The sequence below is a fragment of the Mesocricetus auratus genome, unplaced genomic scaffold (genome assembly GCF_017639785.1).
Source record: "Mesocricetus auratus isolate SY011 unplaced genomic scaffold, BCM_Maur_2.0 Super-Scaffold_100009, whole genome shotgun sequence".
NCBI classification, from domain to species: Eukaryota; Metazoa; Chordata; class Mammalia; order Rodentia; family Cricetidae; genus Mesocricetus; species Mesocricetus auratus.
In genome coordinates this window covers 52,632,825-52,651,134 of record NW_024429193.1, presented here as the reverse complement: position 1 = coordinate 52,651,134, position 18,310 = coordinate 52,632,825, and the positions used below count along the sequence as shown (strand labels likewise).

General features: G+C 39.4%; 1 protein-coding gene across 2 annotated transcripts in view; it reads left to right on the top strand.

The window, feature by feature from the left end:
* Ptpn22 (protein tyrosine phosphatase non-receptor type 22) overlaps positions 1-18,310 on the top strand; it is a 52,282-nt gene that overhangs the window by 29,035 nt on the left and 4,937 nt on the right. Inside the window, exons 14-18 of one of the 2 annotated variants that reach the window (XM_021230943.2) lie at positions 193-240; positions 1,875-1,958; positions 10,184-10,261; positions 10,943-11,058; positions 12,644-12,674. In XM_021230943.2, coding sequence (XP_021086602.1) covers positions 193-240; positions 1,875-1,958; positions 10,184-10,261; positions 10,943-11,058; positions 12,644-12,674 — 357 coding nt within the window. The remainder of the gene's footprint in view (positions 1-192; positions 241-1,874; positions 1,959-10,183; positions 10,262-10,942; positions 11,059-12,643; positions 12,675-18,310) is intronic. The other variant, XM_013118092.3, reaches the window with a different exon arrangement.

Genomic DNA, 18,310 nt, shown 5'->3' with positions numbered 1-18,310 from the left:
ACCATGGAGGGGTAAGCCCAATCTGTGTTTCCTTGTTTCCTTGATTTAGATAGTGTCTACTTCCAGAAACCAGCCTGGAGCTCATGGAGACCAGACTGATGCAGAACTCACAGCAGTCCTGCCCCAGACTCTCAAGTGTGGGGATTAACTTCTCTCTTTCCTTCTCTGTGTGTGTATGACATGTTTGTATAGGTGCACACCTGTGGAGGTCCACCTGTGGAGGTCAAATGAAGATCTCAGGTGAATTGCTCTAGTGCTCTAGACCTTATGACCTTAGATGTGTCTCACTGAACTCAGAGTTTGTCTTTCTCTGCCCTAGCCCAGGCTGGGGACTAGCAAGCCCTTGTCTCTGCCCCTTCTTCCCCAGTGCTGGCCTTCGGGCACAAATGGTCACGCAGGCTTTCTGTGGGTGCTGGGGATCTGAACACAGTGAAGTCTTACCCACCCAGCCATCCCCCAGCCCCAAGTTTTGTTTGTTTGTTTTGGGGTTTTTGTTTGTTTTTCCTGTTTTGGTTTTTTCAGACAAGGTCTCATGTACTCAGGCTGGCTTCAAATTCTGTACATAAACAAGAATGGCTTTGAACTCTTGATAAATATATGCTATGAAAACCTAAAAAATTTGGTAGATGAGTAAATTATTTGTTGCAAAAAATTTTTATCTGGGTCTGAGAAGGTTCTTCTTTTGCCCCAATTCTCTTACAATTTGATTATATTTAAAATGTAAGGAATTTTGTTTTCTTGTGTGTGTGTGTGTGTGTGTGTGTGTGTGTGTGTGTGTGTGTGTGTGTGTGTGTGTAGAACAGAGAACCCCTCGCAGGAGTTAAAGGAGTTAATTTCCTCATTCTACTGTGTGGGTTCCTGGGATTGAACTCAGGTAGTCAGGCTTAGTGTAAGTGCCTTCACCTGCTGAGGCACCCCACCTTCTGATGTTTTCTTTTTATAAATAACCATCATGCTTTTTTGTCTGTTTGGGTTTTTTGTTTGTTTGCTTGTTTGTTTTGCTTTGTTTTTCAAGACAGGGTTTCTCTGTGTAGCTTTGTAAACCAGGCTGGCCTCACAGATATTTGCCTGTCTCTGCCTCCCGAGTACTACCATGCTTTAAACTCCTTAGAGCATCAAAAACAACAAAGAAAGTTATTGTCATAGTGTAGCAAAATGGACATGTCTGCCATCTGGTGGCAGTTTCTTGTAATACATGTAAAATGTTCTACAGAAATTCTGATTTTATTTTTTGGTTTTTTTTTGTTGTTGTTGTTGTTGTTTTTAGGAGACAGGGTTTCTCTGTATTGTTTCAGAGGCTATCGGTCCAGCCCGGCCTTGAACTCACAGAGATCCGCCTGCCTCTGCCTCCCGAGTGCTGGGATTAAAGGCGTGCACCACCACCGCCCGGCTTATTTTTTTATTAAACAGAAAAATCTGTAGGCTTTTGAGCCTGCCCTAGATCTCTAGTTGACTCCCATTCCCAGAATTTTCTCCTTCTTTTTTGATGGACTATTTCTATTTCTATAATAAACATACATATTTTGGATTTTGTACAGAATAGAGAAAAGTTCTTTTTATTTCTGGGTAAATGGATGCTTAGCTGATAAAAGTGTCCTATTGTGAAGTCTATAGAAAAAAATGAAAGAGTTATGTAGAAAATAATCCAAACCATCCTAACAGTGACTCCATCAAAATATTTGGGAACATTTAAACCTTTAAACCCAGTAAAAAATTTCAAAGAACAAGCAAAATTTTTACCTAAAGATAAATTTATTGTTTTTCCCAAAGTAAACAAATACAAATCTATTAAATTTGTGTTTAGTATTAGACTGGAATATGAGGATCTCTTTGTTCTCATTAAAAATGTGATTACATTTCTGTTATTTGGACAGCAACTTCTCCTAGGGTAGATGATGAAATTCCCCCTCCGCTCCCCGAACGGACACCTGAGTCTTTCATTGTGGCCGAGGAAGCTGGTGAGTACAATTTAGTAAGCATGAACTGTGTGTCCTCCTCAGGACACTTCAGTGTTCTGTGTGCTGCCACCCAGCATCCATTTGCCTCTTTAAAAAAATAACCTCATTCAGTCAGGCAGCGGTGGCACACGTCTTTAACTCCAGCACTTGGGAGACAGAGACAGGAGGATGTCTGTGAGTTCAAGACCAGCCTGGTCTGTGAAGTGAGTTCCAGGACAGCCAGGGTGGTTACACAGAGAAACCCTGTCTCAAAAAGCAAACAACAACAACAAAATCTCATTCCTAAGAACTGGGTGTATTCACTTTCTTGCAGGAGAATTCTCACCCATGTGTTACTGACAAAAAAAAAAAAAGACACACAAGCCAGAAGAACAAAATAAACATCTTAGAAGTAAACTGACACGTGCTTCTATAGCCAACTGACTTGGCAAAGATGCTATGAACATTCATGGGAAAGAGGATAATTGATTCTGTGAAAACTGGGTGTCCACATACATAATAAGGGTGGACTCTCATAGGTTACCAAAAATTACTCAACATCTACTGAATACTTAAGTATAAGACCTAAAACTGCGAAATGACTAGTGGAAACTTACTTTGGAATGGCAAGGACTTTTTTGAAGAGGACTTAAAAAAAACAATAAGGAAACAGAAACAAGAATAGAGAAGTAGAATTATACCAAATAAAAGGCCTCGTGCCTTTAACTTAGGAAACCTTTGTTCATTATGTATCTGACAAGTACAGTAGTATTCAACATTACTTTAATAATTCAAAGTTTATTCTGTTATTTATTTATTTATTTATTTATTTATTTATTTATTTGATGCTTTCAGGACAGGGTTTCTCCATGTAGACATGGCTGTCCTGGAACTTGTTCTGTAGACCAGGCTGGCCTCAAACTCAAAGATTTGCCTGCCTAGCCTTCTGAGTGCTAGGATTAAAAGTATGCAGCACCATGTCCAGCCTTAGTGATTCAAATTTAAAAAAAATCCTGTATGAATAGGATATTCTAGATATTGACCAAAATGTGTAAGGAACATACAAAAAAAATTAACACCAAAATATATATGGTAGCCTGATTTAAAAACTGGCAGTAGATCTAACTATATATTTCTCAAAAGAAGACATACCTATGGCTAAGAGAGATAAAGATATTCACTAACCATCAAAGAAATACAGATGAAAGCCGCAATGTGACATAACCCACTCCACTCCAAAAATAAAAGTAGAGACTGGAGCCAGGCATGGTGGCGCACATCTTTAACCCCAGCTCTGGAAGTAGTGGCGGATGGATCTCTGAAGTTGAGGTCGGCATGGTCAACAGAGTGAGTTCCAGGTCAGCCAGGGACACACAGAGAAACCCAGTATTGGAGGGAAAAAGTGAGGCTGGAGAGATGGCTCAGGGTTAAGGTCACTAGTGACTCTTCCACAGAATCCAGGGTCAATTCCCAGGATCCACACAGCACACAAACCTCTGGAATTATGGTTTCAATGGGGCTGATGCCCACTTCTGGCTTCTGTGGGCACTGCACACACAGACATACATGCAGATAAAATACCTATATACATAAAATGGAGAGGGGGGGCTGGACAACAGCTCAGAAGGTGAAAGCACTTGCCTGACACCCTTAGCTTAATCCCTGAAACCAGCATAAAGGTAGAAGAATAATTTGCTCACTGTTTTCCGGCCTCTTCTTACATCCAGTGGCATACACTACACTCCCCCAATAATAATAGTAAAATAAAAACAGAAGACAACTGCTGGCAAGAATGTATAGAAAAGGCAACCCCTGCATACTGTTAGTGGAGCTGTAAATCAATGCAGCCGATACTGAAAACAGCATGGAAACTGGGTATACTGTGTGTGCCTGTAATCATGGTACTTATTTGACTGTATTATTCACTTTTCTTATTGCTATGGCAAAAATATCCAACAAAAGCGATTTAGGGAATGAAGGGTTAACTTTGGTTTATATTTTGAAGGGAATGATAGGGAATGCATGGCAGGGAGGTATGCAGACCCTGGTTACATACATTGCATCTGCTGCCAGGAAGCAGAGAAATGTTAACGTTGGTGCTCAGCTAGTGTTTTCCATTTTATTCAGTTTGGACCCCCAGACCATGTGCCTACCTACATCCAGGGCCTTTCCTCCTTAGTTAATTAAATATGTTCTCTAAATAGCATGCCCATGTATTGTAAAAGTTTGTTTTTTACATTACATACTTTCTGGGAGTATAGCTCAGGGGTAGAGCATTTGACTGCATTTTTCTAATACACTATGGGAAAGAGTAAATATTATCACTCCAAAATGGAGGAATGGGGAAAGATAAGATAAAAGAAGATTGAAATCCAGCAGAGCAAATACCATGTCCAAGTTTATCACAGGAATGGTCCACTTCTCAGTATCAATTTTCTGTATTAATTTTCTCTCCGCTGTGACAAAAATTTCTGACAAAAGCAACTTAGTGGAGAAAAGGTTTATTTGACTCACAGCTTAACAGTGCAGTCTGTCATGATGGTGCAGTCTGCCGTGATGGTGCAGTCTGCTGTGATGGTGCAGTCTGCCGTGATGGTGCAGTCTGTCATGATGGTGCAGTCTGTCATGATGGTGCAGTCTGTCATGATGGTGCAGTCTGCCGTGATGATGCAGACTATGATGATAGAGACTGTCACAATGCTTCAGACTATCATGCCTTCTATCTAGGCAGCAGGAGCATGAAAAAGTTCACAGTCCATCTATAACTAGGAGGCAGAGAGAGATGAACGCTGGTGCTCAGTTCACTTTCTCCTTTTTATTCAGTCTAGAATCCAAGCCCGTAGAATAGACTATGAGTTTGAGGCCAGCCTGGTGTATAATGTAAGACCTTATCCCAAAAATCTGAGGGATGGAAAAGAATAAAAGAAGAAATGGAGGGAAGAAAGGAGAGAAAGAAAAATTGTATACTGTTTTTTTAAAAAAATTACCTTATGATCCAGAAATCCCATTGCTGCATATATATGCAAAGAGCATATAGACAAATAGATAATTACACTTACATGTTCACAAAACACTATCTATCCACAACAATTAAGAAATACAATCTATGTGCCATCTACCAATTCATGGTTAAGAAAATGTGGTACATACGTATCATTCAGCAAGAAAAAGAATGAAATTCTGTCATTTATGACAACATGGATAGGACTAGAGATTGCTGTGTTAAGTGAAATAAGAAAGGCAAGTATTTCATGATCTCACTCATATATGGTTATAAAAAAGTTGATCTCACAGAAGTTGAGAGCACCCTGGTGATTGCCAGAGGGAGAAGAGAGTCTGAGGAGAGAGATGGGTAAAGTTGATCGGTGGGCACTAAGTTGCTAGTAGGAGCAAGGTGATCTAGTATGTTGTTGCAAAGCTTAGTGATTACTGATAGTTAAACACTGTTCATTTCTAAAATTAGCAAAAAGGACTTCTAATTTTTTACTATAGATAATAAATGTCTGAGTAGACATATTTAACTTGATATAATATTATATAATGTATACATGTATTAAAATATCATATGGAATCTCATATGTACAATTTTGATGTTTTATATAATTTATCTTAAAAGAAATTTAGTAAGTCAGGCATGGTGGTGCACATCCTTAATCCCAGCACTTGGAAGGTAGAGGCAGGAGGATCTCTCTAAGTTTGAAGCCATCCTGGTCTGCAGGGCAAGTTCCAGGACAGCTGGTGCTATTATACAGAAAAAGCCTGTCTTGGAAAAACGTACTGGAGTCATGGCTTACCTGTTAAGAACACTAGTTGCTCTTTTAGAGGTCCTAAGTTCAATTCCCAGCAACCACATGCCATATGGCTTCTCACAACCATCTATAATGGGATACAATGCCCTCTTCTGGCATATAAGCATGTATGCAGACGGAGTACTCATATACATAAATAAACCTTTAAAAAGAAATTTAATAAAAAATTAATAAAATTTTTCAGTTCATAGATTATGCTGTTGTTAACATAGTGATCCTAAACAATTATTTCTGATCACTCAATACATTTTTTCGTTTTATTTTGTATGTGGGTGTTTAAGGCTACCACTCGTTATAGAGTAAGGCCCTGTCTCAATAAAACAAAACTACAGCAACACATGTGTTTGGGGCTAGAGAGACTGATGGCTTAGTGGGTAAGGGCACTGGCTGATCCTCTGGAGGACCCGGGTTTGGTTTTCATCACTCACATGGTGGCTCATAATCACCCACAACTCCAGTTTCAGGGGGTCTGGTGCTGGTTTTGAACTTTGCAGGTACCAGGCACACATGCATTACATATACACACATGCAGGCTGTCTTAGTCACTGTTCTTTCTGTGAAGTGACACCAACCAAGTAACTCATACAAGAAAGTATTTAATTGGGGCCTTGTTTGTAGTTTCAGATGGTTAATCTGTTGTGATCTATAGGCAACAGAGACAGAGAGACAAGAGACACAAGGAGAGAGAGAGAGAGAGAGAGAGAGAGAGAGAGAGAGAGAGAGAGAGAGAGAGAGAGAGAGAGAGAGAGAGAGAGTCACTGACTTCTGGCCTGGGCATGAAGCCCAGCCCTAGCGACCCACTACCCCAATGAAGCCACACCTCCTACTATAAGGCCACACCTCCTAATCCATCCTAAACAGTTCATCAGGTGAGGACTAAGCATGCAAATATATGAGCCTGCTCACTCAATCACAGGCAAAATACTCATATACATAAAATAATTTTATTAAAATGCATATTCTTTAAATTACTAAGTTTCTCATTTATAAAATGTAGTTGGTGTGTGTGTGTGTGTGAATTGAGATAAAACATTTAAGTTTTTAGCCAGTGTCACCAAATAGCCCTCATTAAATATCTTCCAAGTGTTAGGATAGGCAGGATATGCAGGAAAAAACACTGGTTTTTTTTTTTGAGACAGTTTAGCCATGCAGTAGTAGCTCAGGCTGACCTTAAACTTTCTGTCCTTCTGTCTTAGCCTCCCAAGTGCTGGAATCACAAGTGCACACTACTATGTCCAGCTAAAAAGTACTACTTAATGCTTGTATTGAAGTTGGGTAGATAACATCAAAACCTATGTGGAATCATTGATTGACTTTCTATGTGGCACTAATTATAATCAGCAGGATTCAGGAAAAATAGGATGATTTACTGGAGTGGTTAGGGAAGCCTGTATTCAACAGATGAGAGATCTTAGAGAATTTAGGGGAGAAGAGAGAATTTAGAGGGGAAAAGGAATTACAGAAGTAATGACAAGCCTAAGAAGACTCAAAGGAACATGATGTGTGCAAAGAAATCATGAGTAGGCTATTTCTTTATTTTATAGTGCTGAGGTCAAATTCAGGGCCTCATCCTCATACATGTTAGGCAAGTATTCTACCACTGAGCTACTCCCCCTGCTGGTGACTAGGTTATTGTCATTACGCTAGAGGTTCAACTTTGTAAAATACAGAAGATAAATTTAGGTAAACGGAGTTTAGCAAGGTTTTGAAGCTAAACAGAGGGGATATCCAGAAAACCATAAAGACAGTGAGCTGGTGGTCTCAGCTACCATCTGGCTCACTAAACACCTTAGGACCAAGTCTCTCACAGAGCACCCCAGGCCTCCTACTCTGTCTGGACCAGAGAACTCTAAGAAAACCAAGGCTGCAGAGATTCTGAGAACTTCATCTTTCAATTCAGCATAGCTGTGCCAGCAATCTGCTCTCTAATTGTCTCAAGCTTTTGCTGACATGACTTACCATGATGGAATGGACTCAGAAATCATGAGTCAAAATACTCTCTTTCTCTGGTAAAAAGCAAGCAAGCAAATTAGTGGTTCCCAGGGCTAGGCCAAAGGGGAATAGGGAGATACTAATGTGTGTAGTGCTTCCTTTCATGGTGAGGAAAACTGTTCTGGAATTAGACAATGGTTACGACTGTGCAGTACCTTGAGTGCACTGTTACTGATGACAAATCTTAAGTGTATTTTACCAGACACCCTAAGGTAGGCAGAGGAACACAGACTTAATGCAGAAAATACTAGCATTGTAGATTCTTCTTCTCGGGACTCTTAAGATGAAATGGTATCTCAGGAAATCATCCACCAAAATATTGCTAACAATTTTACTCCTTAGAATATTCCCTAACAGCAAATGGAAAGACAATAAACTGTCTTGAAGTGTTTATCAAATAGCTATTGTATTAGGTATTGGCAATAAGTACCACACGGTATATAAAAAAATAAATGACAATACTTATTTCATACGTGAGTTTTACAACCTAAAAATCCTATGACCAGAGATGGTGAGATGGCTCAGAAGATAAAAGTGCTTGCCTTGCAAGCTTGATGACCTGAGTTCAATCCCTGTAACCCACATAAAAATATGGATATATCTGTGGAGATGGCCATGGTAAGGCCTGCTGCCACCAAGCATGGCAACTTGAGTTGAATGCACACAGTAAGAGAACTGACTTCCACAAGTTATTCTCTGATCTCTTTACTCACACTATAGTATGCGTGCCCCCCAATAGATGTTAACATTTAAATACAGATGTGGAAATACCACATCTATAATCCCAGAATACCTGTAATGAGATGAGAGGTAGAGATGGGAGAATTACCTGGAAGCTTGAAGACAGGTAATCCTGGAGTGTCAAGCTCAGTAGAAACAGATTTTGTCTCCACCAGGTGGAGGTCAAAGACTGTCTTCTGCTACATGTGCACCATGATACTCGTGCACATGCCTACACACAAGCATGCACACACACACACACACACACACACACACACACAGAGTCTAATAACAGGTTAAACTCTAATGTTTACTTTCATTTTCAAAATGTACTAATATACTGCATAACAATACTTAGCACTGTATGATAAGAAATTTATGTCACTAGAGTCACTAGAACATTTTGTATTTTAGGTGTTTGCATTTTGTGAAAATTAGTCATTATTTAAAATTATGAAAAAAATTCAAACATGTACCTTGTTTCTAGCATGTAGCATCTAGTACTATCTGATTTTCAGACTACATTGTTTTTCTCCAACTGTCTCAGAAATGTCTCTTCAGCCTGACATGTCAATGGTAGCACATGCCTTTGACCCCAGCACTTGGAAGACAGGGGCATGAGGATCTCTGTGAGTTACAGGACAACCTGGTCTACATAGTGCACTCCAGGACAACTAAGACCACATAGCAAAACCCTGTTGCAAAAAAAGTGTTGCTTTTTTTAATAATCAGCTTATAGTTGGCATGCTTGAATCTGGAGTCAAAATCCACATATTGCATTTTTGTTTCTTTTAATATCTAACATTTCTTCCTTTTTTGCAATTTCTAACATTGTTCATATGCTGAAGAGAATGGATTACTGGTCCTAAAGGACAATTCTAAATTTAACGAATTGTATTCTCATGACTAACTTAACATGTTCCTTTATTCTCTAAAATTTTCAGTAAAATAAATTAGATAGAGAACTTTGGTAAATTTTTTCCCAGTTTCTTCAGAAGAATACATCCCTAAGTGGGCTCTTAAGTTTTTGATGAATCATGGGCTTCTTGGTCAACAAAGTAGAAGGACTACACTTTTGGAGCTGTGGTCAGATAATTCCTTTTACATTGTGTAACAGTTCATTTCATTGTTGTTATGTCCACACTGAGAGATGGAGACCCTGGAAGGCAACAATGTTCTAAATCTTTGTGCCAGCTGGACATAGCAGCACACACCTGTAACCCTATGTTCAGAGGCGTATTGGTGTTTTGACAGAATCTGCAATCCGCTAGGAGGCAAGCCTCCAGGCACACCTGTGAGGGGTTATTTTGATTCAGCTAGCCTTCAGACATGACCGTGAGGAACCATCTTGATTAGGTTGAGGTGAGAAGACCCACCCCAGTAGTGGTCAGCGTCATTCCTGGGATTGGGTCATGGACTGAATAAAAAGAACTCTGGCTGAGAAGAACCAGCATTCATCACTCCCTACTTTCTGAGCATGTATGCAATGTGTCCAGCTGAGCTTGAGTCTTGCCACTAGGACTACCCTGCCATGATTTTATGTACACTGGGCCTATGAGCCAACATACACCCATTTCTTTACGTCGCTCTTGCCAGGGTGTTGTTGTCACAGCAACCGGAAAAGTAACTAAGACAGTGGTTGCAGGCTAAAATGAACTAACAGCAAAAATTACACAGACACAAACATATTCTGACCTGCTTTGCCATACACTTTACTTTTTACAGATCTACATCAGGATGGTTCTCCTCCACCTCCACTCCCAGAAAGAACACTGGAGTCCTTCTTTCTTGCTGATGAAGACTGTAAGTTGGCAACATTTACCAAAAAAGTTGTAAAATGAAATGTTAAAAGGTTTAAAATATGATAATCGCCTGGCGGTGGTGGCACACGCCTTTAATCCCAGCACTCGGGAGGCAGAGGCAGGCGGATCTCTGTGAGTTCAAGGCCCGGCTGGACCGACAGCCTCCAAAACAATACAGAGAAACCCTGTCTTGTAAAACCAAAAAATAAATAAATAAATAAAATATGATAATCGTGGTAGTGCATGTCTGTAATCTTAGCACTTGAAAGGTGAAGACAAGAGGATCAGGAATTCAAGGTCATCCCTAGCTACATTGTTTATGGACTGCCTAAGTTGTCTGAGACCCTATCTCATAAAAACATAGACAAGGCTGGGCATGGTGGTATGCTAGGAGGTAGAGGTAGATCTCTGTGAGTTCCAGGCTAGCCAGAGCTACACAGTGAGACTCTGTCTTAAAAAACCAAAACCAACAAAATTAAATATAGTAAGTCCTACAAGGAAAGTTACAAAGAATGATTAAATAAAAGAATAAATTTTAAAGTCTACAATATATAATGAAAATGATACCTAAGAAGGCAAAACACATAGGTCAAGCCTGAATATACACCTATGTTTAAATCATAGGCTTAAGAAACTATACAACAAAATATTTTTATTTCTTACCTTTTTCTTTTCTGTTAAGGTTTACAGGCCAAACCTATAGAAACTTACTCTACTAGCTATCCTGAAGCCACAGAGAACTCAACATCTTCTAAACAAACATTGAAGACCCCTGGGAAAAGTTTCACAAGGAGCAAAGTAAGACTAGAGATACAGAAAACATATCATATTTTCCCTTACTACAGGTTTTCCTTCCACAGCATTAAGACTGGAGATTACATTAAACATCTTTTTAAACTGAGTTTTGATCTCACAGTCAAAATTAATAGAAAGCAAATCTAGGCAAAGAATGAGATTAATTACAGTGACATGTTAGTATATTAAAATAAATGCATTATCTACAAGGAAAGGTCAGGAATAGGTCCATATATGTAGGAATTTAGTACATTATGCTGTGTCTCAAATCAAGGGATAAGGATGGATATTTTCATAGTTGTAAGTGGGTTGAGAAAGCAGCTCAGTTAGTAAACTGCTTGCCTTGAGCATGCCTGAAGCCTGGAGCTTGACCCAGGGTGGTGCATATCTGTAATGCCCAAATCCCAATATTTGGGAGGTAGAAGCAGGAGGATTAGATGTTCAAGGCTGGGATATATAAGACCATGTCTCAAAAATGTAGTTGGTCTAAATAAGTAATAACATAGAAAAAGTAGGATCTACAATTCATATTGATATCAGAATAAAGTCTATGTAGCTAGAAGACTTAAAGGTTAAAATGTATACATATACATAAAACTACTAAACAGAACCTGGAGAGATGCTCAGAGATTAAGAGCACCGATTGCTCTTCCAGAGGACCTGAGTTCAATTTCCAGCCCTGGTACGAGGGAATCTTAACTGTCTTTAACTCTAGTTCCAGAGAATCTGATGCTCTCGTCTGGTCTCCTTGGGCACCAGGCATGTACAGGGTGCATAGACATACGTGCAGTCAAAACATCTATATACATGAAAGAAATCAATCTAAAAATTTTTTTAATCTTAAAATGAAAAACAACCCCCACTAAGGACTTAACAATAACTATTTCAAAAATCCTAAGTTACAAGAGTACTTTTGGTAAGACATTTTTGTAAATGGCCTTTGTAACTATAACAATCCAAAGGCAGTAAGGAAAAAGATACACATTCCACTAAATGAAACAGAAAATTTCTGCACAGTGAAGGAAAGTCACACAACTGGTACCATAATCAGAGGGTATGTGTCTAAAATGTGATGAATTGCTAGAAATCCATAAGTATAAAGTAAAAATGGGCAAAAAGTATATGATTGAGAAGCAAAACAACCCTCAGATGCAGTCAAGGGAGAGAAAGCTTGTCATCTTTACTCCTGGCATTTTGACAGCATTGCTTCTAGATATGTACTATGATATATATGGTAAAATAGCAAGATAGAATTTTGGTAATTTTGTAGTGAATTAAGATGCAAGATGAAAAAAATAATTGCAGCCAGGTGTTGGTAGCGCACACCTTTAATCCCAGCACTTGGGAGGCAGAGGCAGGTGGATCTCTGTGAGTTGGAAACCAGCCTGGTCTACAAAAGCTAGTTCCAGGACAGCCTCCAAAACCACAGAGAAACCCTGTCTCAAAAAACAAAACAAAACAAAAAAATTGCATTTTCATGACTATTATTAAGGAAACTAATCTTGTTAAGTCTGTGTTTTTAGTTGACTAAAGCATTCTGAACTTTATTAGGAAAATATTAATTTTCCCCCTTTCTTCACTTTTATAGAGTTTAAAGATTTTCCGAAATATGAAAAAAAGTAAGTTCATTTGTACTTATTTTTTAGAATGTATCTAAAACTTTTAAAATTACATAGTTTTTGGTATAATCACCCTATGAAAAAGTCAACAATATCATTCCCAAATAGAATAGGGACCTGTGGTTCAGAGTGATTACCCAGGCCTTGACTTTGCTGGGCTTCATCAGCAAAGTCAAATGTCAGGTAGGGGTTTCTGTTTACAGACAGAGTTATCATTGCTACATTGTTTGGAATTCTCTACCCATACTAAGATGCTTAGATGTAAATATGTTATTTAAAACTCCTAGCAGTCTAACCTTAGGTATATTTTCTTTGAGCACAGAAACAGCAAAGCATATTGTGAAACAAATGTGTTGATTTAATGAAACAAGCAAAGCATTGACACATTTCCATTTTTACAAGCATTACCAGCAGTAAAAGTCTGTTGCTTACTATTTTCCTGTATTGTAATGAAAATAAAAACCCACGGGCTCTTTAAACTTTTGGAAATTCTTTTAGACACCTTATTTACAATTACAAGGTCTATAAAACATGATATGACTCTTAGAGATTTGATCTACTTGATTATTCAGAAAGGATTTAAGTAGTTGACATTATTCTGGTACAATAGGGAGGAAACTTTTGGAAAGAACTCTCAGATGGATAGTTGAGTGCTACTTTACCTTCCTAGGCCTGCCTTTATTTTTCCATCCATAAAGCTCAGATTCTCTGCCATCATTACCATCATACTGACCTCTGAAATCATCTTTTGTCCATTGTAGCTAAAGTCTGGTTGGGAATTATGCTTTTCCCTCTATAATCAGCCAAGGAGAATTTTAACATTTCAACGGGAAATTATGGTAATCAGGAAAATTAAGTGGACAAAAAACAAGTCAGTGACTGACTTGGATAGTCAGCCAAAGGTCTATTTGATCAGTGTGTTTAGAAAACGCTCAATTTTCTTTCCCAAGATGCAAGAATATTTGGGGGGGGGTATCAAACAGTAACTTCAGGTAGATTTAAGTTGGCAGATCTTTGGGATATAGTGGGAGACTGAGCTTTTTTATGTAAAAACCTTCAAGGCACCCTCTAAATATAGGCTAGACTGTATTTCTGCTCTTTAGCTACTTTGATTCTGTATTCTTTTGCTGCTAAGAACAGTATCAAACCCTCAAACTGACCCTGGAGCCTAGACCTGCATTAGTTTAGACTTGTATTCCTGTTCTCTACCCATTCCAGATGCTCATGACCAGGAATTCCCTATGTCCTTTCACAGTTTGGATCTCTTAGTGATCTGCAGTTTAGTTTTTAATGAAAATAGTGTTTTTTATCTGCTATTTTGAGGTAGCATTTCTGTCTGCTTTTTAAAGTTATTTCTATGAATATTTGTTGAATGCCTGCTATATGCCAGACACATTGTGGAAGGCACCTGATATATGGTGGTCAACAAAGATATTACTGGCTCTTAGGATTTTGTGCAACTTACGTCTAGTGAGAAATTCAAATATTAAGCAAGTGAGTTCCCAAACACATACATAATAACATTGTGATAGATGCTATTAAAGAAAACAAGAGTAATTGTGAGAGAATTAAAAAAACGTAAAGTATAGTTAGTTGTTTCCTTACTCTTTGTTCTTTACGGGGGCCTGCCACCCAACTCCCAAATAAATCACAAAATCATATTCTTTCTAATGATTGCCTGCACTTAGCTTGGCTTGTTCTTGACAGCTTTTCTTTAATTATCTTGGCTATCTTTTGCCTCTGGGCTTTTACATATATATCATACATGCATATATATACATGTGTGTGTGTTTATTTTAAATTAGAAACATGCTTGCCTCACATGTCAATCCCAGCTCCCTCTCCCACCCCTTCTCCCTTGTCCCTCCACCAGCTCCTCCAACCCCCCACCCAATCCCCACACCATTCCCCAGGGAGGGTGAGGCCCTCCTTGGGGGATCTCCAGAGTCTGTCATTTCATCTAGGGCAGGACGTAGGCCCTTCCCTATGTGTCCAGCCTGAGAGAGCATCCCTTCATGTGGAATGGGCTCCCAAAGTTCATTCCTATGCCATGATAAACACTGATCTACTGTCCAAGGCCCCAGACATTGCTGAGGCTTCCTTGCTGAAACTACATTCAGGGAGTCTGAATCAGTCCCCTGTTGGCCTCTTAGCCATCAGTCTGGGATTCAAGAGCTCCCCCTTGTACGGTCACCTGTCTTTGTGGGTTTCACCAGCACGGTCTTGACCCCTTTGCTCATCACTCCTCCATCTCTGTCATTGGGTTCCAGGAGTTCAGTCCAGTGTTTAGCTGTAGGTATCTGCCTCTGCTTCCATCAGTCACTGGATGAAGGTTCTAGGATGGCATGTAAGGTAGTCATCAATCTTATCATCAGGGAGGGGCTATTCATGTAGTCTCTCTGCTATTGCTTAGTTTGCCAGTTGGTGTTATCCTTGGAGATCTGCTGAGGAGATCTTGCCTCATTCCACTTCTCTGGGTTATCATGCATATCTCTCTTGGGAACCTCCCTGCTTTCCAGACTCACTGGCAATGGCTGACACTCCCCTGATCCATGTCTAAAATTCATATATTAGTGAGTACATACCATGTTTGTCTTTTTGTGACTGGGTTACTTCACTCAGAATGGTTTCATCTAGTGCCATCCATTTGCCTGCAAATTTCAAAATTCCATTGTTTTTTTTCCAGTGAGTAGTACTCCATTGTGTAAATGTACCACATTTTCTCTTATCCACTCTTTAGTTGTGGGCATCTAAGTTGCTTCCAGGTTCTGGCTATTACAAATAATGCTGCTATGAACATAGTGGAACAAACATCCTTGTTGTATGAATGGGCATCTTTTGAGTATATGCCTAAGAGTGGAATTGCTGGGTCTTGTGGTAGGTTTATTCTCATTTTTCTGAGGAATCTCCATACTGATTTCCAAAGTAGCTGTACAAGTTTACACTCCCACCAGCAATGGACATGCATTCCCCTTTCTCCACATCCTCTCCAGCATAAGCTGTCACTGGTGTTTTTTATTTTAGCCATTCTGACTTGTTTTGATTTGCATTTCCCTAATGGCTAAGGATGTTGAGCACTTTCTTAAGTGTCTCTCAGCCATTTTAGACTCCTCTATTGAGAATTCTCTATTTAGTTCAGTCCCCCACTTTTTAATTGGATCCTTTGGAGTTTTGGAGACTTGCTTCTTGAGTTCTTTGTAAATTTTAGAGATCAGCCCTCTGTCAGATGTGGGGTTAGTGACTATCTTTTCCCATTCTGTGGGCTGCCTTTTTGTCTTGCTGACTGTGTCCTTTGCCTTACAAAAGCTTCTCAGTTTCAGGAGGTCCCATTTATTAATTGTCGATCTCAGTGTTTGTATTACTGGTGTTATGTTCAGGAAGCAGTCTCCTGTACCAACTCATTCAAGGGTACCTCCCACTTTCTCTTCTAAGAGGTTCAGTGTGGCTGGATTTATGTTGAGGTCTTTGATTCATTTAGACTTAAGTTTTGTGCATGGCAATAGACATGGATCTATCTGCAGTCTTCTACATGCCAATATCCAGTTATGCCAACATCATTTGTTGAAGATGCTATCTTTTTTCCCATTGTATAATTTTAGCTTCTTTGTCAAAAATCAGGTGTTCATAGGTTTGTGGGTTAATCTCAGGGTGTTCAATTCGATTCCATTGGTCTATCTCTCTATTTTTGTGCCAATACCAAGCTGTTTTCAGGACTATAGCTCTATAATAGAGCTTGAAGTCAGGGATGGTGATGCCTCCAGATGTTACTTTGTTGAGCAGAGTTGTCTTGGATATCCTGGGTCTTTTGTTGTTCATATAAAGTTGAGAATTGTTCTTTCAAGGTCTGTGAAGAATTGTGCTGGGATTTTAATGGAGATTGCATTGCGTCTGTAGATTGCTTTTGGCAGGATTGCTATTTTTACTATATTGATCCTACCTATCCAAGAGCATGGGAGATCTTTCCATTTTCTGGTGTCTTCTTTAAATTCTTTCTTTAAAAACTCAAAGTTCTTGCTATAAAGATCTTTCACTTGTTTGGTTAGCGTTACCTCAAGGTATTTTATGTTGTTTGTGGCAATTGTAAAGGGTGATATTTCTCTGATTTCTTTCTCAGCCCTTTTATCATCTGTTTATAGCAGGGCTACTGATTTTCTTGAGTTGATCTTGTATCCTGCCACTTTGCTGTCAGTTATCAGCTTTTACCTTTTATATACCTTTCTTCACTTCTTCTTCTCTGTATTGTTTTGGAGGCTGTCCTGGAACTCACTCTGTAGACCAGGCTGGCCTCAAACTCACAGAGATCCGCCTGCCTCTGCCTCCCGAGTGCTGGGATTAATGGCATGCACCACCAACGCCCTACCTTCCTTTACTTCTTACTCTGTGACTTGCTGTGTAGCTGGGTGGCTGACCTCTGGAGTACTCTCCCCTTCTCTTTTTCTCCTATTTATTCTCTCTGGCTGCCAGCCCCACCTATTTTCTCTTCTGTCTAACTATTGACTATTCTGCTCTTTACTAGTCCAATCAGATGTTTTAGACAGGCAAAGTAATTCTGCTTCACAGAGTTAAACAAATGCAACATAAAGGAATGCAACACATCTTTGCATCATTAAACAAATATTTCACAGCATAAGCAAATGTAACACATCTTAAACTAATATTTTACAACAGCAAGGCAAGGCTGGAAAGATGGGAGAGTAGTAGTTACAGTCTTATTGGTCTTGCTAGTAAGAGTTTATTTTAGTGAGATGAGACACATAAGAGAGTTTTAGACAGGGATGTTATGCACTCTGTTTTTATTCCAGTTGCTGTATGGAGAATGGATTACTTATGACAAGAATGGAAGTTGCCAGTCATGATGCCATTTCTCACTTTTAGAGGAAAAAATTTCAAGTAATATTTTTTGGGTGTGTGTGGGGCGCATGCCTCTACCTGTGTATCGAGGTCAGGGGACAAGTTTGTGGAGTTGGCTTTCCCCTTATACCTTTATATGAGTTCCAGGGAACAAGTTCAGGTTCTCAGATTTATATAGCAAACTCCTTTACCAGATGAGTCCTCGTAAGACACTTTAATTGCTCAGAAGTACTATAGTTGCAAGTGACAGAATGTCCAATTTACGCTAACTGGAGCATAAGAGAAACATTATCTTGTAACTAAGAATTCAAATAATTCATAAAGCAGTTAACCTCTGTTTCCATATTGCTTTGTGCCACCCTTGTATGTATGTGTGTGTGTGCCTGTGTGCACAGGTGTGGTCTGAGATTGACGTCAGGCATTGTCCTCAATACTGTATCTACCTTATTTTTGAGACAGGGTCTTTCACTGAACTGAGTTTATCAATTGGCTATTATAGCTGGTCAGCAAGCTCCGGGGAGCCTGCTATCTTCATTTCCCACATGCTGGGGTTATAGGCACATGACTGCCATGCTTTGTTTCTCACTTGGGTGCTGGATCACTTTAGCGAATGAGCCATCTCTCTAGCCCCAGCTTTGTTCATTTTATAGGCTTACTCATAGGTTGACTTTGTTTTTACCATGTGGTTTCAGGCTTCTGATGGAAAAAATTAGCTGCTTCCTGGTTGCTTAAGCAACAGTCTGATGACTAGTGTAAATTGGCCTGATGATGGCCTTGTTCATTTG